General features: G+C 44.6%; 1 protein-coding gene across 2 annotated transcripts in view; it reads left to right on the top strand.

The window, feature by feature from the left end:
* LOC122800178 (WT1 associated protein) overlaps positions 1-26,972 on the top strand; it is a 1,433,819-nt gene that overhangs the window by 634,463 nt on the left and 772,384 nt on the right. For both annotated transcript variants that reach the window (XM_044069689.1, XM_044069693.1), the window contains exon 4: positions 21,787-21,845. In XM_044069689.1, the coding sequence (XP_043925624.1) occupies positions 21,787-21,845 (59 nt within the window). The remainder of the gene's footprint in view (positions 1-21,786; positions 21,846-26,972) is intronic.

Here is a 26,972-nt window from a genome sequence, read left to right as displayed (position 1 = left end):
GACTATTCCTTGTCCCAAGAAAAGAAAAACAATGGAGGCCTATTCTCGACTTGTCCGCACTGAACACTTATCTCATTGTGCCAAAATTCAAAATGCTGACCTTACAGCAACTCCTTCCCATGCTGGGCAAGGGGTCTTGGCTGGTAACTCTAGACCTCAAGGAGGCATACCTGCATGTCCCTATCAGACAAAGTTGCAGAAGACACCTCAGATTTCTTGCAGGTTCAGAGCATTATCAATTCTCAGCATTGCCCTTTGGCTTATCTACTGCGCCCAGAGTATTCACGAAATGCCTGGCATCAGTAATTGCACACTGCAGACTTCAGGGGATTCAAATATACCCGTATCTGGACGACTGCCTTTTACAAGCAGACAGCCAACAAACTTTAGTAAAACATTTGGATTATGCCATCCACCTACTGCAGGCCTTGGGATACACAGTCAACAATCACAAATCAAGACTTGTGCCATCCCAAAGAATAACTTTTCTGGGTGTGGAACTAGATACAACCACCCAAATGGCTTTTCTCACAGAAGAAAAACAAAGACAGCTACTGGATTACTTCAAAAATCTGACAAAACAAACTCAGATGACTGCAAGGAAAATCCTGCAGGCCCTGGGTTACATGGCATCGTGCATTCTTCTGATTCCACAAGCAAGGCTGCATATGAGAAAACTGCAGTGGTACCTAAGGAGTTTATGGTCTCAGCACAATCACAGCCTAGAAGCTTTGATACCACTCATTCCATGTCTTCAAAAGGAATTTCTGTGGTGGGCCCAAGCAAGCCAGTCAAACACAGGTCTGCCTTTCAGCAAACCAGTAACCAGCCAAACCATTACCTTGGATGCTTCAGACCATGGATGGGGAGCACATATGGAGGACAGATGCATCCAAGGACTATGGTCTCAGAAAGAATTGCGCATGCACATAAACCAAAAGGAAATGCTGGCAGTGATGCATGCAATCGAGGCCTTCAAGCACTTTCTACATCAAGGCCACCTGCTAATAAGGACAGACAATACCACAGTCATGTGGTACATAAACAAGCAAGGAGGTACCCATTCCTACCCTCTTTGCAGGCTAGCAATAAATCTTTAGGAACTTTCCCTAAAACTCAATATAGAGCTGCAATCCCAGTTTGTGCCAGGAAAGGACAATATACTGGCGGACAGCCTAAGCAGAAACACCATGGATCCACACGAATGGATGCTGCACCCAGACATCTTTCTTCAGATAACACAATCATGGGGGAGGCCGGACATAGATCTTTTTGCCTCCCACCTCAATCATCAGCTGAAGAAATTCTGCTCAAGGACATACCACCCACAAGCATGGAAAGTGGATGCTCTGTCTTTCTGCTGGAATACTCTAACAGTGTATGCATTTCCGCCTCTTCCACTAATGACCAAGGTCTTACTGAAAATCAGGGCAGAGCAGCCAAAAGTGATTCTAATAGCCCCGGACTGGCCAAGGCAGCACTGGTACCCACTGTTACGGAGCATGTCACACACGAAACCGTAGCCTCTACCACAATGGTCACTTCTGACACAGCACAATTACAAAACTCTGCACTCCAGCCTGAAAACCCTGCAGCTGACAGCCTGGAGAATACCTTGACTCCTCACCAGGAAAAGCTATCCAAGAGAGTGAAGGATATCATCATGGAAGCTCGCAGACCTTCCACGAGAAAGGCATATTCAGCAAAATGGAAAAGATTCCACACTTGGAGCACCGCAAAGGGCCTAGATGCGACAGTGATGAGCATGGCACATATCCTGGAATACTTGGCAGAAATGCTCCACAATGGCCTTTCTTACTCTTCCATAAAAATTCATGCTTCAGCAATTTCAGCAGAATACAATATTGATCCACCTGTCTTCTCTCATCCTCTCCTAAGGCAGTTTCTAAGAGGAATTAAAAACCTCAATCCTCCAAGAAAAAACACCAGTGCCTACATGGGAACTTCATGTTGGAAAAGTTGATTCTACCTCCCTTTGAACCAGCAGCATCTTCAGAGCTACAGTTCCTGTCTTGGAAGACTGCCTTCCTTCTGGCCATAACCTCAGCAAGAAGAGTATCTGAATTGCAGCCACTCATGGCAGTACAACCATTTCTTATTTTTCATCAGGACAGAGTCTCTGAGAACCAATCCTTCATTCATGCCAAAGGTGGTATCCAGGGTCTCATTGAACCAAGCTATTCACCTGCCTACCTTCTTTCCAAATCCACAAAACAAGGGGGAGAAACTTCTGCATACCCTGGACATTCACAGACAGTTGCACTACTACTTGGACAGAACTAAGACTTACAGAAAAACTGACCAGCTGTTGGTAGCATATGCTGCAGGTATTCAAGGAAAAGCAATTTCCAAACAGACAATTTCAAAATGGATAGGGAATTGCATTCGATTCTGCTACTCTTATCATGGAAAGACTGTGCCAGCTAACATCAGACCTCATTCCACCAGAGCCACAGCCACCTCCACAGCCTTTTTAAGAGGGGTGGCTACCAAGGACATTTTAGAAGCTGCTACATGGAGCTCCGTGCATACATTTTCCAAGCATTACAATTTGCCCTTATATTCCAGATCCAGAGCAGGCTTTGCTACGGCAGTCCTGCAGGGCATTTTAGCTACACCATCATTTTCTTAGATCCTTCCACCCCCAGCTTGGCTATGGTATTCTACCCATATGTGAGGACTGCAGATGCATCCTTGAAGGGACATAGTACAGTTTTGTACCTACCATAAATGTAGATGTCCGATAGGTATTTATTTTATTTATTTATTTTATTTTATTTTACATTTGTTGACCGGGCTAGTCCAGCTGGATAATTTCCATTTTCAGTGGAGGCCCGGGGAGAAAAGCTCCACACTTAAAAAAAGGTTAAACATTTAAGCAACAATGCATACATTTTAGTCTAGTAGAAAATACAGCTAAAAAAAACACAGATAAAAAACAAATAGTCTAAGCTATATATTCATTTTTTTTTTTTTTTAAACAGTACAGTAATTTAGTCATTTGAAATAGCAGGGAAAGATAGTGATTTTTACGTAGGGAGTTATGGCTGAAGAGCGAAGAAGTCATTTAGTCTGGATTGGTACAGGAGCAGAGCCAGAAGTTGTTAAGATGTAATAGAAGTTGTTTTTTGAAAAGGTGAAAGGAGTCTAGTGAGGTAATGTGTGGGGGGAGGTTATTCCATATTTTCCCTATGGAGTTTGAAAATAGACAGTTACCTGCTGAATTTGTAATTCTAGTTGTGGTGACTTGTAGCTTTTTGGCAGATCGCAACTGTTTCAAGTTTTTGTAGGGAGTAAGGAGGTTACTGAGAGCTGGTGTTTTTGTTGGTTGATAAAGAATGTTATGTGTAATTAAGAGTTGTTGATAGATAAGCTTGTTAGGTAGCTCTAACCATTGTAATTGTTTTAAGTTATTACAGTGGTGAGTTCTGTACTGGGATGCTGTGGCAAAATGGGCTATATTATGATAGGATGTAGTTAGTTTTTTCAGGTTACCTTTAGAGAGATTGGTGTAAATAGAGGAAGCATACAGTAGGGTGGAGATAAGATGTGATTGAGCTAAGGTGGTCCGTGCTTCTGGTGTAAGGAAGGGTTTTATTCTGTACAGTGAACCTATCTTTTTATTTACTGCTTTTATAGTGTTATTGATATGACAATCATAGTTAAGATTATTATCAATAGTAACACCAAGCAGTTTGGTAGTAGAGTCTGGGGAGATAAGAGAATTGTCAGCTGCAGTAATAGTAAAATTTAGTTGAGAAGATTTGTGGGTAGGTGAGAATAGTAATAGTTATGTTTTCTTGGAGTTGAGAAGGAGACATCTTTTTGAGAACCATTGTTCGACGGTTGAAAAGGTAGATTGTGTGAGTGACTGGAGTTCAGATTGGGTGGAAGCTGTACAGATGATGGTAGAATCATCTGCATATTGTATGCAGGTAGTGTTATGGATAGATGATTGAAGATCATTAATAAAGATAGAGAATAAGAGTGGACCTAATATTGATCCTTGAGGTACTCCTAAGGAGATAGGTAGTAGAGCAGATAGAGAATTTTTCCAGAGTACTGCTTGTTGTCGGTTTTCAAGGTAGGATGAGAACCAGGTTAAGGAGGAGAAATCCAAGGCAAGTGAGTTTAGTATGTGTAGAAGAAGTTTATGGTTGACCATGTCGAAGGCTTTTGACAGGTCTAGGAAAAGAGAAGCAGTTAGTTTGTTATTACGGTTACAGTTTATGGTATTAGTAAAGGAAAGTAGTGCAGTGGTAGTACTATGTGAGGGTCTAAATCCATGTTGAGTGTTTGCTAGTAGGTTATTTTGAAGGAGATGGTTAAGTAGTTGTTTGTGTATACATTTTTCCATGATTTTAGCTAGTGGAGATAATAGTGCTATTGGGCGATTAGTTAGAGAGGTCAGTGGATTTGCCTCCTTTATGTAAGGGTATGATGTGTGATATCTTCCAGATTGCTGGAAAATCACTTTCTTTTATGGATCTGTTTATTAGGATCGAAACAGGGTAGGCTATAGCTTTTGCTGCTACCTGAAGGAATTCAGCAGGAAGCTTATCTGCTGAGGGGGTAGTGGGTTTAAGTTTTTGTAAGAGAGATTGTATGTAGGAGGTGGGTATGGGTTGAAGTTGAAGGGAAGGAATGACTTTGTTGGTGAAGCATCAGGGGATAAATGGCTTGCTAGTGTTTGTATGGAAGTAGTAAAGAAGCTATTGAAGTTATTGGCTATTCAAGAGGGATTATCAGGGTCTAGATTCTGTGGGTTAGGTGTTACTATTTTACCTGGGGTAAGTAGATGATTGATAGTAGACCAGAACCTTTTTGGTTCTTTTTTTGTGGATTGCTGAAGTTCAACTTAGTAGTTCTTTTTGTCTGAAATAATAGCATTTTTGGTTTTGTTTCTCAGCTCTCTAAAGGTTTGATAGTCTGTTGGGTTTCTAGAGGAGCGCCATTTCTTCCAAGATTTATTTTTAAGCCTGATCTTTTGTTTAGTATTAGAGGTAAGCCAGGGTGCTGTTCTGGTCTTTATTCTAATGGTACGACTTGGGGCATGGTGGTTTAGGATTGTAAGGAATGCTGAGTTGAAATGTTCTACGGCTTTGTTGAGAGAGAGGTGCTTTAGAGGGGTCCAGTTGTATTGTGAGAGTTCTGTTTGAAATCTTTGGGGATTAAATTGTTTCTTTGAATATAGTGTTCTATGTGAGGTAGGTAAGTTTTGATGAGTTTTAGCTCTAATGACATATGTGAGGGAGTGATCGCTAAGGTCATCAGGAAGGATGCCAGTTTTGTAGCTTTGTGAGCATCTGCAGTCAGGTTTACCCTCCCTCCTTCCCCTCTGTGGTATTTCTTGGGTACTTATCCCTCTTATAGCTCTTATAGCTAGCTAGGGTTATCTATTATGGTGTATTTGTTTTATATTACTGTGCATGTTTGGAATTATTTGCATTTCTCCAAATTTAGCCTTCCTTAGAGGGCACCTGGCATCTGGGGCAAGAAAAACTGAGGAAGATGGCGTCGGCTGATACTTTTATACCCCAGGCGCTCTGACGTCGGGGAAAGGGCGACATCAGCCGACACTGGACCCAGACTTTGGAATCCGGCCGACCGAAGGGCTGCCTGTGGCAGGACAACCCATATGTGATGACTGCAGATGCATACCTATTGGACATCTACATTTATGGTAGGTACAAAACTGTACTTTTGCTGTCCCCTCTTCCCTAATGTCAGTGCGCCAGGGGTATAAAAGATGCTGCCGACGCCATTTTCTTCAGTCTTTCTTAACACACGGTACCGGAAACAAAAGCAGTTTGCAAGTGCCGGTCGGCCAACTCCTGAGATTTTCGAAATCGAATTTCAGATCCAAAGTCTTCAATAAAGCTAAGTACCCCATTGGGGAACTTTTTTCTCTCTCCAGACCGATGTCAGAAAAAGTTAACAATTGTATTTCTTGTGTGAAGCAAATACCTCATAAGGATTTTTATTCTTACTGTATTCCTTGCCTAGGCCCTCTGACCACGACGTTGCTAGCTGTCGGTTTTGTGCTAGATTTAACCAACACACTATTAAGCGTCGGTATGATTTTGCTTTTCATTACTTTGTCCGAAGGTTTAATTATATAATGCCGTTGGAACAGCTGACGACCGGAGTTTAAAAAGCGCATGGAAAAGGAGGCATCCGAGGTCCAAAACTGACAACGAGGCCTCCGCTAGGCCAGTTGCGACCGGAGTTTAAAAAGTGCATGGAAAAGGACAGGCATCCGAGGTCCAAAACTGACAACGAGGCCTCCGCTAGGCCAGTTGCCGGTTCGCTGGTTCTCAGTGAGGTGCTTTTGCAGCCCCTGATGCCCGCTACCTTAGAGCCACAGGCCTCTTCCGACTCCCACGTGGAGACAGCTAGGCCTCTGGATACTCAAGGTATTAGACACTCTGAAACTATTCCCTCAGATGGGTCTGGAGCCCCTGAGCAGGCATCTGCTTCTGAGGGTGTTTTCAGACCTACACAGTTGTATATCAAGCCAACCTCAGCTTCCAAGGCAAAGGCTAAAACAGCTTTAAAGACAAAGAAACAAATACAGCATTCTCCTGGACAGACTTCCATGCCTAAGAAACAGATGCTTAAAATGGCTGAAGACCTAATTACTATGATCATGGGTTCCCATCCCCCTCCTGATAAGAGGCTTAGGCAAGACACAGAATATGATTCTTCTGATCAGGTTTCCATTTCCTCTGACTCTTCTTCAGAACAGGGATACTCTCTTCCTCCCTATGAGGATACTGATGCTGAAGAATCTATTCCTTCAGCTTCTCTTCCTGAGGATTATTTCTTTGGGGAAACCCTGTATACCTTGAGGGAACATTTCCACTGGGAGAGCCAAGATTATTCAGAATCTAAGAAAAGGCTCAGAGACTTTCTTCTACTACCTCAGCACAGACCTCTTGCTATTCGACCTGTTCTAGACATTGTAGATTATGTATTTTCAGAGTCCGGCCTGTCTCCCAACTCTTTACCTCCTGCACCTGTTAAGCCAGACAGATACTACAGACTCTCATAAATTTCTATGTAAAAACCCTGCTGCTGACCCAGAAACTATATCTCAGGGTCCCAAAGGGGTCAAGGCCTCTACTGCAATAAACTCTGTCCCCTCAGATAGGGATTCTAGGGCACTGGACAGATGGGGGAAAAAGTTTACACGTTTGCTACCTTGGCTGTAAGGGCTTTAAATTGTCAGTTTCATATGCTTAAATATCAGGAATACTTAAATGTCAGTGCTAAAACAGAAAATGTTGACAAATTCTGAATGTTCTGAAAACAAGGAAATGCAGGATTTATTGCGTGCAGCTGAACAAGTGGGAAAGCATACTTTGCAATGTGGTTTTGATTCACTGGAAGCCTCTTGCAGGGCCGCTGTTACAGGTTCTGTCATTAGAAGGCATGCTTGGTTAAAGGAACAGAATCTGCCTGATCATGTTAAAGCAAAATTATTGGATGCTCCATTACAGCATGATACTTTGGTGTTAAGGCAGAAGAGGTGTTTTAGAAAATGGAGGATAAAGTGAAATCTATGCAGACAGTAAAGGATTTCTTACAGGTACAACTACCCAGATTTAGCAGGAACTGGCCTTCTAAGAATTGGTCCTTTCCAGTGTCAGGCCACAAAGAGGCAGGTACAGACGCCCTAGAGGCAGACAACAGCCCCAGGGCTCTTACAGGCCCAAACAGTGGGGTGCTTCTACCTCCAAAAGCGGAGAAGACAAATCACAGCCATTTAGGAAACGGTCCCAATGACTTTCCTCTGCCAATGCTAAGCACTTATCTTTTGGCAGCACCCTTATGGGGAAAGCTAGCACTTCTTTCTCAAAATTGGCACATGATCACCCACGACAAATGGGTCTTAAATATAGTTTCTCAAGGCTACAGGTTCCACTTTCACACCCTTCCAAAGGCAAAAGGTATGCCAGACCTGCTACACAATCAATGGGCAGAGGCGCAAAAACAAGTTTCATCTTTCATGGGCATGAGGGCTTTTCAACCAGTACCACAAGAGCACGGACAAGGATTTTACTCAAGACTTTTCTTAGTACCAAGAAAGGACAAAGCCTGGAGACCAGTTCTGGACCTGTCTATTCTAAACATTTTTCTGGACGTTCCAAAATTCAAAATGTTGACTCTGCAGCAGCTTCCGCCCATGTTGGGCAAGAAGGCTTGGCTTGTAACTTTGGACCTCAGAGGCATACCTGCATGTCCCAATCAGACAGTCTTGCAGAAGATACCTCAGATTGATAGCTGGCTCAACGCACTACCAATTCTCTGCACTGCCCTTTGGCTTATCTACTGTGCCCAGGGTCTTCACAAAATGCCTGGCACCAGTAATTGCATTTTGCAGACAGAGGAATTCAAATATATCCCTGCTTGGACGACTGCCTTATTCAAGCAGAGACCAAAGACATTCTACTAAAGCATCTGGCATTTGTAAAAAAGATTACTAATTTGCCTAGGGTACACAGTAAATGAAAAGAAATCAAAACTAGTACCCTCTCGAGATAATATTCCTGGGTGCAAGCTTAGATACAGCTGCCCAGATGGCTTATCTCACGCCAGACAAACAAAGGCAACTGACTTCTTACTTTGAAAGCATGGCAGCAAAAACCCAGTTATCTGCAAGAAAAATTCTGCAGGCTTTGGGCTACATGGCATCCTGCATTCTGCTAATTCCATATGCAAGACTGCATATGAGAAAGCTACAATGGTATCTAAAAAGTGTTTGGACTCAACATTGCCACAGCCTGGAATCATTAATTACCCTCATTCCCTGCCTACATCAGGAGTTTCGATGGTGGGCATAGGCCTGTCACCACAACAAGGGACAGCCATTCACTTTACCCACAGCCAGGCAAACACTAACAGATGCATCAGATTATGCCTGGGGGGCCCACATGGCAGGAAAATGTATTCAGGGCACATGGCCCGCAAGCCAAAGGAATCTTCACATCAATCAAAAAGAGATTCTAGCTGTCCAGAATGCCCTGACAGCCTTCAAGGACCTACTTCATCCAGGACAACTGCTGATAAAGACGGACAATACTACAGTCATGTGGTACATAAGCAGGGAGGCACACATTCTTACCCCCTCTGCAGACGAGCCATGATTTTGTGGAACACAGCATTGACTTATCAAGTGCACCTGCAAGCACAATTCCTGCCAGGAAAACAAATGCTCTGGCAGACGAACTAAGCAGAAGCCTCATGGATCCTCACGAGTGGAAACTAGATCCACAAATCTTCAGTATGATAACAAGGAAATGGGAATGACCAGACATAGATATATTTGCCTCCCCTCACAACTGCCAACTACAGAGATTCTGCAGAAGGACTTATCCCAAACAAGCATGGAAAGTGGATGCTCTGTCATTCAGCTGGAAAACCCCTACAGTATATGCCTTTCCTCCACTGCCTCTCCTCCCCAAGGTTCTCCTAAAGGTCAGACAAGAGAAGCCAAAAATGATGCAGATTGCCCCGGATTGGCCACGCCAGCACTGGTACCCAATCCTAAAGAGCTTGTCTCAAGGCCCAGCCTGGACATTGCCTCAAATTCCTCATTTACTGACCCAACAAGTCAGTCAGATCCTGCACAGCCAACTCCGAACCCTAAATCTGATTGCATGGTGGATAATGTAACCATTCAGAATACACCTCGCTCTAAAGTGACTATGGATGTTATTTTGGAGGCCAGGAGGCCCAGCACCAGAAAATCTTATGCAGAAAAATGGAAGAGATTCTGTGTTTGGATCCAGGCACAAGGAATTGACACGCTTGTACCAAATATTCCTCAGATTTTACAATACCTAACTGAGATGCTGGACGAAGGCCTATCCTTCTCATCAATTAAGATCCATGCCTCTGCCATTTCAGCTCATTACAATACGGACCCACCTATTTTTTCACATCCACTGCTTAGGCAGTACCTCAGAGGCCAAAAACGTAAGACCTCCAAGGAGAGCACCAATACCTGCATGGGACCTCAATTTTGTCTTGGAAAAACTCACACTGCCTCCTTTTGAGCCAGCCAATACAGCTGAGATAAAATTCTTTTCATGGAAAACAGCTCTGCTCCTAGCAATAACTTCAGCAAGAAGAGTCTCAGAGTTGCAGGCATTAATGGCTGTGGAACCTTTTATTATTTTCTATCCGGACAGGGTTTCTCTAAGGACAAACCCAACATTTATGCCTAAGGTAGTGTCCAGTGTGGCTCTTAACCAGACCATTCATTTGCCTACCTTTTATCCAAACCCACAGAATAAAGGGGAGGGACTTCTGCATTCTTTGGACATGCACAGACAGCTACACTTCTACTTGGACAAAACTAAAGCTTTCAAAAAGACTGAGCAACTTTTAGTGGCATATGCTGCAGGATCACAAGGAAAAGCTATTTCAAAGCGGACTATTGCAAAATGGATAGGCCACTGCATTCGTTTCTGCTATTCTCAACATGGCAAATCAGTGCCTAAGGGCATTAGGCCACATTCAACCAGAGCAGCCTTCCTCAGAGGAGTACCAACCAAGGATATTTTGGAGGCTGCAACCTGGACTTCAGTGCACACTTTTACAAAGCACTACCACTTACCTCTTTACTCTAAATCCAGAGCAGGCTTTGCCACTGCAGTTCTGCAGGGTCTCATAGCCACTCTTAATTCTATTTAGGCCCAGCCACCTAACCTCAGCTGTGGGATTCAACCCAAGTGTAATGACTGCAACAGTGAAACACTGTGAACATAGTACAGTTGTGTACCTACCATAAATGTAGATGTTTGAGTGTATTCACTGTTGCAGTCCAGGTTACCCCTCCCTCCATTCCCCTTTTATTTGCTTGCACTTATCTATACTTCTCTGTCCTATACAACCTATGTGGTGTATTTGCTTGTAGATGAAGGTAATGATTGTTACTGCATGCTTTTTTATAAGCAGAATTTTTTAGCCTACTTTTTTGGGGTTTCCTGACATCTGGAACAAGAAAAACTGAAGAAAATGGCGTCTGCAGCATCTTTTATACCCCTGGTGCACTGACGTCAAGGAAGAGACGACAGCAACTGACGCCTGACCAGGACTTTGGAATTCAGGCCGACTGTGGGTAGCCTGCCAGCAGGATAACCCAAGTGTAATGACTGCAACAGTGAATACACTCGAACATCTACATTTATGGTAGCTACACAACTGTACTTTGTCTAGGGTATGTCTACATTTGTGTATGCTTTTAGGAGGGGTGGGTCGTAGGTGGACCCCTCGGTGGAGAGCCATGCCAGCTCCAACACCAAGACAATGGAAGTTAAATCATTGCTTATATGCACACTTTAGAGTTTTCCCAAGGTAAGAAATCATTTGTATCTCATCTGTTATGCTTTAGTGAAACTGTTATGTAATAGGAATAGTAGTTTAACACACGCCTTGGGTCTACAAGGGTTATGCCACTATCAAACTGCAGTTACAGTAGGTCTGTTTTGATGGAGTAAAGTACAGCAAAACACAATCTGCAGGGGAGTTATCCTTAGACAGGTACAGTTTCACAGCAAACTGAGTGCAGGAACATTTCCAGAGAGGAACAAACTAAATTTCAGTGTCAGTGGTGCAGCGGGTTGTGCACTCTGCCTTTGGTGCAGAAGGCTGGTGGTTGTAGTCCCATTTAAGGTAAATCTATTATGGACCCTGTAGTGCAGCATAAGGGGGGGGGGTGCTGCACTTCTGACTGTCCCATCGTTTCAGATGAGATGGGGTTAGCTGAGGGTTCATCTGCTTGAGTTGATGGTAGCTCAGGTGGATTTAAAAGATCCAGTGGCACTTACTGCAAAAAATAGATTGATGCCCTGGCCAAATTTAACCTAGTAGTATGAATACCACTTCGCATCTCCCCCTGAAAAGAGGCTGCTAACCTATTGGGGCTAACCTGGTCAATAAAACGGTAAAATAAACAAATAGGTTGAGAGAGCAGCAGAAAGAGTATAATCAATTACATGAAGGGGAAAAAAGCTCGCCAGTCACAGAATATTGTTTAAGGTTGTATGCAAGCCCGAAGGTGGACCTCTTTGCCTCCCACTTAAATTGTCAGCTCAGCAAATTCTGCACCAGGGAACCTCACAGCAAGGCCTGGAAAGTAGATGCTGTATCCTTCCATTGGGAAAACCTCTCGATCTGTGCATTTCCCCCTCTACCACTTATTTCAGATACTGCTCAAAATAAGGGAGGAAAAACCAAGGGCAGTCTTGATTGCCCCGTACTGGCCACCCCAGCACTGGTACCCACTGCTGCACAGGCTGTCACCCCTGCCACCATGGCACCTACCTCAGATCCCAACACTCCTGACCCAGAAGAATGGAGAGTTCATGCATCCACAATTGCAGACCCTGAACCTGGCAGCCTGGCTTATTACCGGACCTCTCCTCCAGCTGTCGGCCTAAGCAAACAAGTCCTGGATGTTATACGTGAGGCCACATGCCCCAGCACTAGAAAGTCCTATGCTGGGAAGTGGAAAAGGTTTTGCACCTGGATCCAGGCTAAGGGAGCTGAAACAGCACGGCCCTCCCCTACATCTCATCCTGGATTACCTAGCAGACCTACTACACAGGGGTTTATCCTTCTCTTCTATTAAAATTCATGCCTCTACCATCTCTGCTCATTACAGCCCAGAGCCATCTCTCTTCTCACACCCTGTCATCAAACAGTTCCTAAGAGGGGCTGACAACTTAAGTCCACTCAGAAGAGCTCCTACCCCAGCTTGGGACCTTAACTTTGCGTGGGAAAATGCTCACCCTACCCACCCCTCCCCCTGTCTTGAGCCTGCAGCTTCAGCAGAGTTAAAATTCCTCTCTTGGAAAACAGCCTTGCTTCTGGCCATCACTTCAGCTAGAAGAGTTTCAGAGCTACAAGCACTCATGGCTGTAGAGCCCTTCATCATTTTCTGTGCTGAAAGGGTCTCCCTCAGGGCTAACCCATCTTTCATGCCCTAAAGTGGTGTCCAGTGTGACTCTCAACCAATCCATTCATTTTGCCCACCTTTTTCCCTAACTCACAAAACAAGGGGGAAAGGCTTCTGCACACTCTAGATGTGCACAGACAGCTCATATTCTATATGGATAGGACTAAATATTTTAGAAAAACTGACCAATTGCTAGTCAGCTTCACAGCAGGGGCAGAGGGCAAGGCCATATCCAAACAATCTCCAAATGGATAGCACACTGCATCCATTTTTGCTACAAACAGCACGGGAAACCTCCCCTAAAGGGGTGAGGACGCATTCCACCAGGGCAACCTTGACCTCTGCAGCTTCTCTCAGAGGGGTCCCACCAGGGACATTCTGGAGGCTGTAACATGGACTTCTGTTGATACCTTCACCAAGCATTACCACCTGCTTATCTTTTCCAAATCCAGGGCAGGCTTTGCCACCGCAGTCTTGCAAGGGCATCCTAGCCAGCCCCCAGTCTTCTTGACTGCCTCCACCCTTTTCTTCAGCTTTGGGAATCAACCTAAGTGTGATGACTGCAACAGTGAAACACAAACATAGTACAGTTGTGTGCACTTACCGGTTCCACTTAGAACCATCGAATGTTCAGAACATCGACGTTCTAATCATTGAGACCAGAATATAGATGTTCAGAACATCAAAGGTTCAAAGTGGAAGTGCCATGTAAGTAAAATTGTGGGTGTGAATGCAGGGCAGCAAGGTGCCCTGCATGTTGTGTGCGTGTGCCATCTGAGTGTTGGCATTGCAGGTAGGGTACGGGAAATCTCCCTTTTAGCGCTACCGCAAATAGCGGTAAACAGGAGATTTCCCTTACCCCACTGTAGTGCGATCTCGGAGTTGGAATATAAAAGTGGGGGGGGGGGGGTGCAGGGGGCAAATCCCCCATGCATAAAATAGTTTTTGTAAGTTGTTTTGTTTTTGTGTGGTTCATTTTGAACCTTCGATGTTCTGGTCTCTATGATTAGAACGTCGATGTTCTGAACATTCGATGGTTCAAAGTGGGACCCACTTACCGTAAATGTAGATGTTAGTGTATTCACTGTTGCAGTCCTGGTTTCCCACCCTCCATCCCCCTTGTCTCTCTCTCTCTCTCTCTATCTCTCTTCCTGTCTCTTCCTCTCTCCTTACAGGAAATTTTTGGTATTTACTTTCTACTGGTAGTGTTCTTCCACCATAACCTTGCTCCCTATTTGGGGGCTCCTGAGAGTTGGGGCAAGAAAAACTGATGAAATGGCGTCAGCTGCCTGATTTTTATACCACTGATGACCTGATGTCAGTCCTGGAGCAACAGCAACTGAGACAGAAATACTAAGCCTCTGGTATTCGGGCTAACTAAGGGCTACCCCTGGCAGGATAACCCAAGTGTGATGACTGCAACAGTGAGTACACTCTTTGGTAAGTATACGTAACTGTACTTTTTTATGCAGCACATATGCAAGCAATAATGTGTGCAGTAACTAACCTTAATTCTGGAAGTGAGCATGCATTGTCATGTACCAGTGTTGAATGAGCAAAGGGAAGAAATAATAGAGCAGTTAACTTTGATATGTATAAGTAGACTTTAAATTGCAGGATTAATGGATCGGGGGGGGGGGGGGTGGCAGGTCATTGAGATCCAGGCAGGTTAACTGTAGCAGGGCCCCCTGCTGCTGAGTTTTTTTTCCTGGCAAAAGGAGAAGGGACCATTCCTTGTGAGTTTAATTATTCTAATAACTTAAAGATTAAAGATGAGTTGGCATATGTCAACCAAATTTAATCTGATCCTCTAAGTAGTTACTTGCTTGTGAGTAGGACAGATTGTGTTCTGCGTTAGGGCCTCAGACTTTGGTGTCTCTGACAAGAAAGATCTGAAAATGGCACAGGCTCATGATCCTTTACATCACTTTCTGATGGCAAAGGCATCCCTCAGCAGGTGGAGGTGAAAGAGTAGTATTCAGGCGGGCTGCAGTCATCTTCCGGTAATGAAGTTGCAAGACTTCATATTGCATTGTTGTTCTCCTCTTAACATCTACAATTATAATGAGTTTATGTACACAGCTGTACTTTTCTCATTTTCCTTAAGGACAGGCTCGGCATGTGTGGTTAACCTTGTCCTTATGCTCAAAGTTGTCTCTTAATTATATTTGAGGCTGGCTATCCATTTTGCTTATTGTGCTCATACAAGTTCTGTAAAACAAGAGGAGCAGATTTTACATTTCTTTGTGTGTAGTAAATTGGAGTATTTGAACTTATGCAAAAAAGCAAGATAATCTGAACAGCTGTTCATTTTACTTTGCTAAAGGGAAACCTGTTTCTGAGCAGGTAGTATAAAGATGGTTAGAGCATTGATGTCCTTCAAGGATGCATCTGCAGTCTTAACAAATGGGTTGTCCTGTCGTCAGGCAGCCCTTTGGTCGGCCGGATTCCAAAGTCTGGGTCTGGCTTCGGCTGGTGTCGCACTTCACCCGACGTCATTGCGGCAGTTCTTCGGGTATAAAGGCATCAGCCGACACCATTTTCCTCAGTCTTTCTTGCGCGTGCCAAGCAGAAGCTGTTCGCAAGTGCCGGTCAGTTAGATCCAGAGATTACTACTACCGAATACTACTTCGAAGACTTCTATAAAGCTAAGTACCCGCTAGACTCTTTCTTGCCTCAGCCGATGTCAGAGAAAGTTAATAACTGTTTATCTTGTGGGAAACAAATACCTCATAAAGATTTCCACTCCTACTGCATACATTGTTTAGGTCCAGACCACGACGTAGCAGCTTGTCTAGCCTGTTCTTCTTTTAACCGACGGACGCTTAGACGTCGGTCGGACTTTGCTGAACAGATATTCGGCTCTGATTTTGCCTACATTATGCCGTCGGATCCTCCGACTACGCAAATTACTAAAAAACGCAAAGAAAAGGACCGACACTCGCTGTCCGCGGTTTCGGCCGAAACCGCGGTTAAGCAAACCACGAGTGTCTCGGTTTCGGCCGAAACCGAGCAAGCGGTTCTTTCTTCAGCCGATAACTTGCCTTCCACCGAGGCCTCTTCTAGCCTGGTAGAGACGGCCTCTGAAATCCAACCTTCTGTTGCGGTTTCACAGGATTTATCAGACACCATTCCCCTGGATGTTTCAACCCCTGCACGTGGAGCTGCTAGGCCTCCTCCAGCTATGTCTATTAAGGCCTTTGCCAGGGCTAAAGCAGCCAAAACAACGAAACCTGTGCCTGCCAAGCCCCCTTCTCACAGGCCCAGCACCAGCTCCCACATGCTTTCTTTGGCTGAGGATCTCGTATCTTTAATTCGTGGAACCCAGCCTCATCCTGACAGGGCCTCTCTCCCTCCTCCAGAAAAGAGACCTAGAGCAGAGCTCCCTGAGCCAGTATCCGCAGATGATTCTTCTGATGACTCGGAACAAACAGACCCTCCTGAGGCTTCTTATTCCCCTTACGAAGATTCTGATGCTGAGGAGTCCATCCCTTCAGCCTCTCCTCCTGAGGAATTTTCCTTTGGGGAAACTTTGCATGCTATGAGGGAACAATTTCAGTGGCAGGGCCAAGATTTCACAGACTCTAGAAAGAGGCTTAGGACCTTTCTACATTTGCCACAACATAGACCTTTAGCTATACCTCCAGTTCTTTCTGTTGTTGATGATGCATTTAATGATGCTTGCACTGCTCCTGATTCTTTACCTCCGCCCTGTTAAGCCCGATAGGTACTACAGGGTCCCGGACACTCATCACCATTTCTATAAGGCTCCTGTTGCAGATCCAGAGACTATCTCCCAGGGCCCTAAAGCTGTAGCAGCTACTTCATCTAAAAACCCCCTCCCCTCTGAAAGGGAATCCAGGTCCTTAGAGAGATGGGGTAAAAAAGTTTACACCTCTGCTACCTTGTCAGCTAGAGCTTTGAACTGCCAATTTCATATGATTCAATATCAAGAGTTTATGCTTGATCAGTTGACTAAAAAGCTGTCCTCTGAAGAATCTTTAGATAAAAAGTATGTTCAGGAAATGATACATAACATACAGCAGGTTAGTAACCATTCTTTAAAATGTGGCTATAATGCACTGGAGGCTTCCTTTAGATCAGCCATGACTGGCACAGTTATTAGGAGGCATGCATGGTTGAAAGAACAGGCATTACCAGACCATGTCAAATCAAAGCTTTTTGATGCACCTATGGACAAGGTCAATTTATTTGGCTCCCCTGCACAGCAGGTACTAAAAAAGATGGAAGAGAAAGCAAAATCTGTGCAAACAGTGAAAGATTTCCTACAAGTTCAACCTCCAAGGTTTAGCAGGAACTGGCCCTCCAAGAATTGGTCCTTTCCGGAATCCTCCAAGCCACAAAGAGGCAGGAATAGGCGCACTAGAGGCAGAAACCAATCCAGGGGTGCCTACAGGGGTCGCCAATGGCATGGTAACAACCAACGAGGCACGGATACAGCCACCACCACTACAACAACTCAATCTGTGACTTGACGGTGGTGCCGCCTACCAGGGAACAACTACAAGCACCCTTGGGCGGAAAGCTAACCTTATTTTCAAGAAACTGGCACTGCATTACAAGAGAAAAATTGATTTTGCAAACTATAGACCAAGGTTACAGGTTCCATTTCCATCCTCTACCAGAAAAGAGAGGAATGCCAAACCTACCACCTCCTCAAAAGACAGAAGCTCTAAAGCAAATATCTCAATTATTAAAAATGAGAGCTGTGGAAAAAGTACCATCTATCGAACAGGGAAAGGGATTTTACTCAAGACTCTTCCTGGTACCAAGGAAAGAAAACAAATGGAGGCCTATTCTAGACCTGTCCGCTTTAAACACATTCCTCATTGTTCCCAAATTCAAAATGCTGACCTTACAGCAGCTTCTTCCCATGCTGGGCAAGGAGTCTTGGCTGGTAACTCTAGATCTCAAGGAGGCATACCTGCACGTCCCCATAAGACCAATTTGCAGAAGATACCTCAGATTTCTTGCAGGATCAGAGCATTATCAATTCTCAGCATTGCCTTTTGGCTTATCTACTGCGCCCAGAGTGTTCACAAAATGCCTGGCATCAGTTATAGCTCATTGCAGACTTCAGGGGATTCAAATTTATCCCTACCTGGACAACTGCCTGATACAAGCGGACAACAAAAACAAACTAACAGAAGACTTACAAAGAGTCATCTACCTGCTGCAAGCCCTGGGATATACAGTCAATACAGAAAAGTCAAGGCTGATTCCATCCCAAAGAATGACCTTTCTGGGCGCAGAAATGGACACATCAAAACAAATGGCTTTCCTAACTGCAGAAAAGAAAGAACAACTTCCTTTCTACTTCTTGGCATTAACAAAGCAGAACCATCTGACTGCAAGAAAAGTGTTACAAGCTCTAGGCTTCATGGCATCCTGCATAATACTGGTACCTCATGCCAGGCTGCATATGAGAAAGCTACAGTGGTACCTAAAGAATTTGTGGTCCCAGCACAAGCACAGCCTAGAAACCAAAATTCCAATGATCCCATGCCTGAAACAGGAGTTCCTATGGTGGGCTCAGGCCTGCCAATCAAACACAGGACTGCCCTTCTGCAAAAGTCAACCAAAACAAACCATCACGACAGATGCCTCAGACCTCGGATGGGGGGCACACATGCTGGGCAAGTGCATCCAAGGCCTATGGACTCAAGACCAGCTACATCTGCACATAAATCTAAAAGAAATGATGGCAGTGAAATTGGCAATCCAGGCATTCAAACCTCTTCTCCAAGAAGGCCAGTTGATGATAAGACCAGACAACACCACAGTTATGTGGTACATCAACAAACAGGGTGGCACACACTCATACCCTCTATGCCGGCTGGCACTCGACCTATGGGATGTGACTCTGAGCTGCAACATTCAGTTACAGGCAATTTATGTACCAGGGAAGGAAAACATCCTAGCAGACATATTAAGCAGAACTACAACAGATGCCCACGAATGGATGCTGCATCCGGACATCTTCAAAACCATCACAAGAAAATTTGGATTACCACAAATAGACTTGTTTGCATCCCCATTCAATCACCAGTTGAAGAAATTCTGCACAAGGACTTACCACCCACTTGCTTGGAAGGTGGACTCCCTTTCTTTCAGTTGGAAAAGCCTGACAGCTTATGCATTCCCACCACTTCCTTTGATGCACAAGGTGCTTCTGAAGATCAAAGAGGAACGTCCGAGGATCATTCTGATAGCTCCAGACTGGCCAAGACAACATTGGTACCCACTTCTGAGGAGCATGTCCAGGGAACAAATATGGACGCTACCACTGATCCCTTTACTGCTAACACAGAACAACTACAGCATCCTGCATCCAAGTCTAAAAACTCTGCAGTTAACTGCCTGGAACATTACATAACAGCAAATAACCCGAATCTATCCCAAAGGGTTAAAGACATAATACTGGAGGCTCGTAGACCTTCCACAAGAAAGAATTATGCAGCAAAATGGAAAAGATATCTCATCTGGAGTACTGCAAAGGGGCAAGATGTGACACTGGTGAACATAGCCAACATCCTGGAGTACTTGGCAGAGCTCTACCATACAGGCCTGTCCTATTCTTCCATCAAGATACATGCATCAGCTATTTCAGCAGAATACAGCTTGGATCCTCCAGTCTTCTCGCATCCTCTGCTCAGACAGTTTCTGAGAGGAATTAAAAATGTAAAACCTCCCAGGAAACCCCCATTGCCAGCATGGGACTTGAATTTTGTACTAGAAAAGCTGACTCTTCCTCTTTTCGAACCAGCAGCAACAGCGGAATTACAATACTTATCCTGGAAAACTGCCTTCCTGTTAGCAATAACTTCAGCAAGAAGGGTTTCTGAACTGCAGGCATTAATGACAGTGCAACCCTTCCTGATCTTCCATCAAGACAGAGTGTCCATGAGAACAAATCCAACATTTATGCCTAAGGTGGTATCCAGAGTTTCTTTAAATCAGGCTATCCACCTCCCTACTTTCTTCCCCAACCCACAGAACAGGGGAGAAAGGCTCCTACATACCTTGGATGTGCACAGACAATTACGCTACTATCTGGACAGGACAAAAAAACAATAGAAAGACTGACCAGCTTCTGGTAGCATATGCAACAGGAAAGGAAGGGAAACCAATTTCTAAACAGACAATCTCCAAATGGATAGGAAAGTGCATTAGATTTTGTTACTCCTACCATGGAAAGAAAACTCCAGAGAACATCAGGCCTCACTCCACAAGGGCTACAGCCACTACCACAGCTTTCTTACGAGGAGTGGCTACCAAGGACATTATAGAGGCTGCTACTTGGACCTCAGTGCATACATTTGCCAAGCATTATAACTTACCTCTATACTCTAGATCCCGTGCTGGTTTTGCCACTGCTGTTTTGCAAGGGATCCTAACTACACCATAATCATTTTCTCTTTACCTCCTCCCCTAGTTTAGCTATGGTATTCTACCCATTTGTTAAGACTGCAGATGCATCGTTGAAGGACATAGTACAGTTTTATACCTACCATAAATGTAGATGTCCGAGAGGAATGCATCTGCAGTCAGGATTACCCACCCTCCATCCCCTCTGAGGTACTCCTAGGGTATTTACCAATCTTCAGCTAGCTTGGGGGGAATCTATTATGGTGTATTTGTTTGTATATATGTACATACATGCTTATTTTGTGTGTTTGCTCTCTACTATTTGGAAACTTTGGCATTTATCCAAATTTAGCCATCCAAGAGGGCTCCTGGCATCTGGGGCAAGAAACACTGAGGAAAATGGCTTCGGCTGATGCCTTTATACCCGAAGAACTGCCGCAATGACGTCGGGTGAAGTGCGACACCAGCCGAAGCCAGACCCAGACTTTGGAATCCGGCCGACCGAAGGGCTGCCTGACGACAGGACAACCCATTTGTTAAGACTGCAGATGCATTCCTCTCGGACATCTACATTTATGGTAGGTACAAAACTGTACTTTTTATTTATTTATTTTTATTGCACCTTTCCCATGAAGATTGTCAGGGCATGTCAGAGCCCACTCTTCTAGGGCCATAGCAAGCACCACTGTATTTCTTAAGAGGGAGAAGCACTCAAGATGTCTGGAAGTAGGTAAGTGGTAATCTGTCCATACGTTCTCCATTGACTGTAATCTGGGCATGTCCTATGGAGAAAGGGCAGGGGTTTGCTACAGCTGTCCTTCAGGGTCTCATGCGGGTCATGCATTCCGAAGTGGAGACATCCGGTGGTCTGCTAGGTTTGAGACTCTTTCCTAGTATCATTACTGCAACAGTTAAGCAAATAAGTTCTATACAGTTTTGTAGGAAGTTATCCGTAGTTATAGTTCGTGTATTCACCGTTGCAGTGCCTTTTCCTTACACCTCCCTACTGTTCCCTTTCCTGTGGGTTACCGTGGGTTAGGATGGATACTGCTGTAACTCTTGTCCTTCCCTGCATTTATTCTGTAGTACCTTCACCAGACATCTTCCCCTTCCTTGCCTTTGCAGTTTGTGGGAGGACTGAAGCAAGAAAGAGCAAAGATGGTGTTGACAGACCTCAGCTTTTTACTACTTAGTGGGCCATATGCCCGGCCTGAAGGGAAAAGGTCGTAAATATTAGAACTCAGACAAGTTATCAAGTCTGTAGTGGCTAAAGTCCCAAGCGTACTTTTAACAGTGACCATAGATGTGTAAGAATGTACTCTCAATTGTGATTATTCAGTTGTACTTCCTAGAGTCCTTAATGAACAGTTTCATTTTGGAATGACACTAATGTTTTTGTCTTTTTCTAGGTGGAAACAATATGAATCTTATGTTCAAGCACTAGAGACCAAGTACACGGAGCTCAGTTGTAAGTCAGCTTGAATTATTAGCAGAATCATTGCATAAAATAATTAGTTTTGTACATTTCTTATGGAAAAATAAGATTCCTGACATTTGCACTATTTGTAAATGCGCTGTAAGATTTGATGCTCATAAACTAGGTTTGTTGGTAATGTTTTTTCTCTGTTCCCTTCCGATGAAACCCTTGCCTGTACTGAAGATGCCCTGAAACTTTGAGAAAGGTGCCTTTCTGGAATATTGCTGCTTGCTTTTTAACTGGTTCTATGATTCGGCAGTTGCACAAGTAGTGCTGTCATTGATTTTCAGCTTGAGGGAAGAGTGTCTCGTTATGTTCAATACCTTCCACTCTTACCATTACTAACCTACCCATTCCCAAGACATAGGTACTGATGGACAACTTTTTTTTTACTTCACCATTTTTGAGGAGTGCCAGTGTTTTAGCTACCTGCAGTCATCTGTCTGTAAACATGTGTTTTTCCTCTTTATTCCAGAAAAGTCAGTATGTTAGGAATGTTTTTCTTCTCTCATTCCTAAATTTGTGTTGCTGTTGTCAGTTTTTTTGCATCATGCAGTCGAGTTTCTTCTTGTGTTTTAACACGTGTCCTGATTTCTTTTTGTTACTGTACAGCATTTTCTCTTCCATACAGGATAGACCATCTGGTCACTATTTCAATTTGAGAGAAGGTTCTTACAGCGGCTAGCATTGTAAGGGCTTTCATTCTTTGTGCCAACTGAGACTTGGTGCGTCTGTATCTTCAATTAGGCACATACCATTGGGGCTCACTTTGCAAAAAATGAAAGGGGCAGTACATTTTTTTCTAATTGACTAATGCAGGTCACTGATTTTGTGTTTTTGTTTGTTTCCTTGTGATGCCACTAAACTGTCAAGTTTCATTGTTTTGTATTTGTTTAAAGCTTGCTACAAACCCGTTGGCTAGCCAGCCAATATTTTCTTGGCTCCCTCTGTAGTCCTTTTAGCCACCATGGACCTAGGATTACATATGTTCTCTGTGGCTGTTGAGTGCCTCTGCGCAGGGGAGAGCCCCTCTTGTTTGTTTAGGAAGGAGGAGCAGGGAATGCCTTTCTGCCACGCTGGACTGAGATGCCATTCATCGGAGATAATTTGTGTGACAAGATTCTGTCTGCGTCTAAATAGCTTCTGTCATAATGAAGCAGAATGTTAAGCGTTTATCTCGTCAGTTGTTTTTAGACTTATTTCAGGGCTTGGCTTAGGCTTTTGACCCTTCTGTTTCTGGTTGGTTAATAAAAGGAATTCATTTTGTGAATATTCCTAGTTTCAGCAGGAAAATGATTTTGAGGGAACACCTGCTTTCTTTCTGCAGGGCACTGATTCTAATCTTGAGGAAAGTGCCTTCTGATAGTCCTTTAGAATAATGGTCTATGCCATTCTATTCATATGCTGCTGTATTCATAACGTGAGGGAGTTCACCTCTGGTGACTCTCGTATGTCCGGCTGTTGTACAGAAGATGGATGCTACTGAGAGAGTGTGTGTGACGTCATGCTTCTCTCTCTGGACATCGCCATAAACAGAGGCCTGGTACAAAACGGAGATCAGCACGCACCTTCCACAGAACTATTGTGCCTCCTGTATTACTGTCTGCTCCGTTCGTCACTCCTTCTGAAAGTGATTCCATGTGAAGAGCCCTCCTGTATTACTGTCTGCTCCGTTCGTCGCTCCTTCTGAAAGTGATTCCATGTGAAGAGCTGCTCTTATCCGACTTCAGATAAGTACCCCGTACAGGTTTTTGATTATTTTTTGTTACTGCTGTGGGGTTTTTCATGCCGGGTAGAAAGGGCAAGTGTAGGTGTGGAAGGCAAATTCCGCATAAAGATACGCATGAGCTCTGCCTGTTTTTCTTGGGCCAGGAACAAGACCACACTACTTGTAGTATTTGTTAGGCGTTTGTTCCCAAAACCCTCAGGAGTCACTTAGCTGTCTTAAAACTTCAGAAAACCAACGTCTCAAGCATTTGGCCAAAGCGATAGATCCGATGTCAGACCCATCGGATGAGCTGCCAGCCAAAAAGTGTAGGCTCGAAACGACTGCTGCGTCCTCCCTTCCAGCGGTATCTCTCTAGGCTGATGAAGGTCCAGAGTCCAGGCTGGAATCCTCAGACCTTCCTTTGGCAGATACCCAGGTGGAAGCTATTAAGCCGAGGGCATGTCCCAGAGGAAATTGCAGGTGTCCAATCCAATTCAGTCACGTGGGGGGGGGGGGGCTAGGTTCATCATATCAGAGGGGTCCGCGTGGGGTCTCGCAAATTGTGGTTCACGAAGATGTTATTTCTGATATTGAGTGCCATCCGGATCTCTGATAACTTGATATTGGAGTCCTGTAAAACGAAGCAAAAAACTAACATCTTGCTCATTTGCTGACGGCCACTACCTTCTGTCAAATTCCTGACTGGCTGGCCTTCACCCAAGGCCTTTTGAATGCTGCCTTAGCCTTACGCCAGACCCCTACTTCAGTTTAGGCTCCTACTGCATCTACCCTCAAAGGTAAACCTGCTCCGGAAGTTTCATCTGAAGAAGAGGATTCTTCAGGGGATTAATCTCTCACTTATACCTCACGAATTGCTTCCCCTCCTCCTACAGAGGAGAAGTCTAATGGCATAGATTCTCCAGGAGATTTCACTTTCGAGGAAACCATTGCTGAAATCATTACTGAACTAAAATAATTATTTTAAGTGGGTTAGCAGTCAGGTTACAGAGACCCAGAAGAGATATGAACTCCTGCAAATGGAGTTTCCTAACCCATCTGCTCTTTCTCCAGTACAACCTGCCTTCTTGGATGCATTCCTAGCTGCCTCCAAAAACCCTGATTCACAACGTCCTGCACCCAAATGCCAGGACAGGTTTTATAAGGTCCTTGAGGATGCTAAATTCTTGTACATAGCACCCTCTGCAGATCCTTCAGTCATTGCTGTGGCTACAGACAAAATTGCTAATCTACTCCCCTCCACCTCTCTCCTGCCCTTGGACAAGGAGAGCAGGTTAATGGAGCGACTAGGGAAAAAGGTCTACACTTCTGCTACCCTAGCAGTTAGGGCAATTAACTACCAAACCCACATGGCCAGATATTCCCTGGCTCTGCTAGCTGATGTGATAAAACAACTGGATGACCTCCCTGACTCCCCAGCCATGTCTGAAATATCTACCCTGTTGAATTCCTGCACTCAGTTGACCAAGCACTCCTAAGTGCAGTTATGATGCAGTAGAGGCCTCGTCTAGGGCTGCTGCTTCAGGGTCTGTCATGAGGAGATGCTCCGGGCTTAGGTTGCAACGTCTCCATGATGACATTGAGACGCACCCCTAGACAATAAAGATTTTATTTGGCTCAGCGGCTGCTGACCTGTTTAAGGCCCTCCAAACAAGGGGCAAGGAGCTACAGGACCTGAGGTACATTTTTGTCTCTCCGATCCCACGCTTCCAAAGGAATTATCCTACCAAAACCTCCTTTGTTAGAAGGCCTGCCAGACAGTTGCGAGCCAAAAGCAAAAAAGGACTCCAGAAGACAGGCCTCAGCCAGACCTGCTCCCTCTACTCCTGCCACCAAACAACCCTTTCAGGGTAAACCTGGTAGCCTGCGACTACCAGGCACTGGATCCAAACATCCCACTTTCCATACATCTCTCCCTAACTGCTTGGAATCTGGTCACCAAGGACTCTTGGGTCCTGTCTATAATAAAACAGGGATATTTCATGCGTTAGGAGACCAAACCTACTTTCAAAAGCTTTCCTCAACCCCTCCCGCAGAGAAAAACTGCCTTTCTTTCCCTTACTTTTTTAGGAACTCCTAGATGATCGTGTTTCACTGTTGCAGTCCTAACCAATGGGTTGTCCGGCTCCCGCTAGCCCTCGTTCGGCCAGAATACCAAAGGTAAGTAAAAATGATGTCAGTTGTCTGTTGTAAAGGGTGTCTGATACAAAAGGAGGCAGCCGACGTCACTTTCTCTGTCTTCCTTGCCGCGGAGCCCGAAGCAGAAACATTTCTTGCACGTGTGCCTGTTGGCAGTTTACCTTTTTTCTTTCCAACTACAAAGTTGAAGTCAACTACAGCTAAGTACCCTGTTGGGGATACTCTCTTCTTGCCTTAATGAATGTCAGAAAAGGTTAATAATTGTCTTACCTTTGGAAAGCAGATTCCCCATAGAGATTTTCATTCCTATTGTATTTGTTTAGGCCTTGACCACGATGTTCCTAATTGTGTTCTTTGTGCTTCCTTTAATCCGCGTACTATTCGTCGTCGGGCTAAGCTTTTAGGTAAGCATTTTGGAGATGTTCATCGTGTTACCCTGCTGCAGTCATCACTTGGGTTATCCTGTCGTCAGGTGGTCCCGCAGTCGGCCGGAATTCCAAAGTCTTGGTCCGGCGTCGGTTGCTGTCACTTCTTCCCTGACGTCAGTGCGCCAGGCAATTATATATTGCAACAGACGCCATTTTTTCAGTCTTTCTTGCCGCGCGGTGCCCGAAGCAGAAGCAGTTCGCAAGTGCCAGTCGGCCGACTCCTGAGATTTTCGAATTTCAGACCGAAGTCTTCTATAAAGCTAAGTACCCCGTTGGGGAAACTTTTCTTGCCTCAGACCGTCTTGCCTCAGACCGATGTCAGAAAAAGTTAACAATTGTATTTTTTGTGGGAAGCAAATACCTCATAAGGATTTTCATTCTTATTACATACCTTGCCTAGGCCCAGACCACGACGTCACTTTGTGCTAGGTTTAATAAACGTACTATTGAAAAACGCTTTGATTTTGCACGACACTACTTCAGTAGAAAATTTAATTACAGTATGCCGTCGGAGCAACCGACTACCGGCGTGCACAAAAAAATGCAAGGATAAGGACAGACCGCCCAGGCCTAAGCCAGATTTAGAGGCCTCGGCTGGTCCGGACTCCGGTTCTCCGGTGCTCAGTGAGGGTCCGACGCAACCCCTGACTACCACAGATCTGGAACCCGAGACCGCTTCGGAACTTTTAGCTGAATGTACCAGGCCGACGCAACCTTTTTGTTCAGGCCCTACTGACGACATTGCTGATAAAGATGTCGGTGCTGCAGAAACGCCATCGGTTTCTGAAGGTGTTTTCAGACCGACGACACTCTGCATTAAAACAT

This window comes from Protopterus annectens, chromosome 1.part0 (assembly GCF_019279795.1).
Source record: "Protopterus annectens isolate FY-2018-M chromosome 1.part0, PAN1.0, whole genome shotgun sequence".
Lineage (NCBI taxonomy): Eukaryota > Metazoa > Chordata > Ceratodontiformes > Protopteridae > Protopterus > Protopterus annectens.
This window is presented reverse-complemented; position numbering and strand designations above follow the sequence as displayed.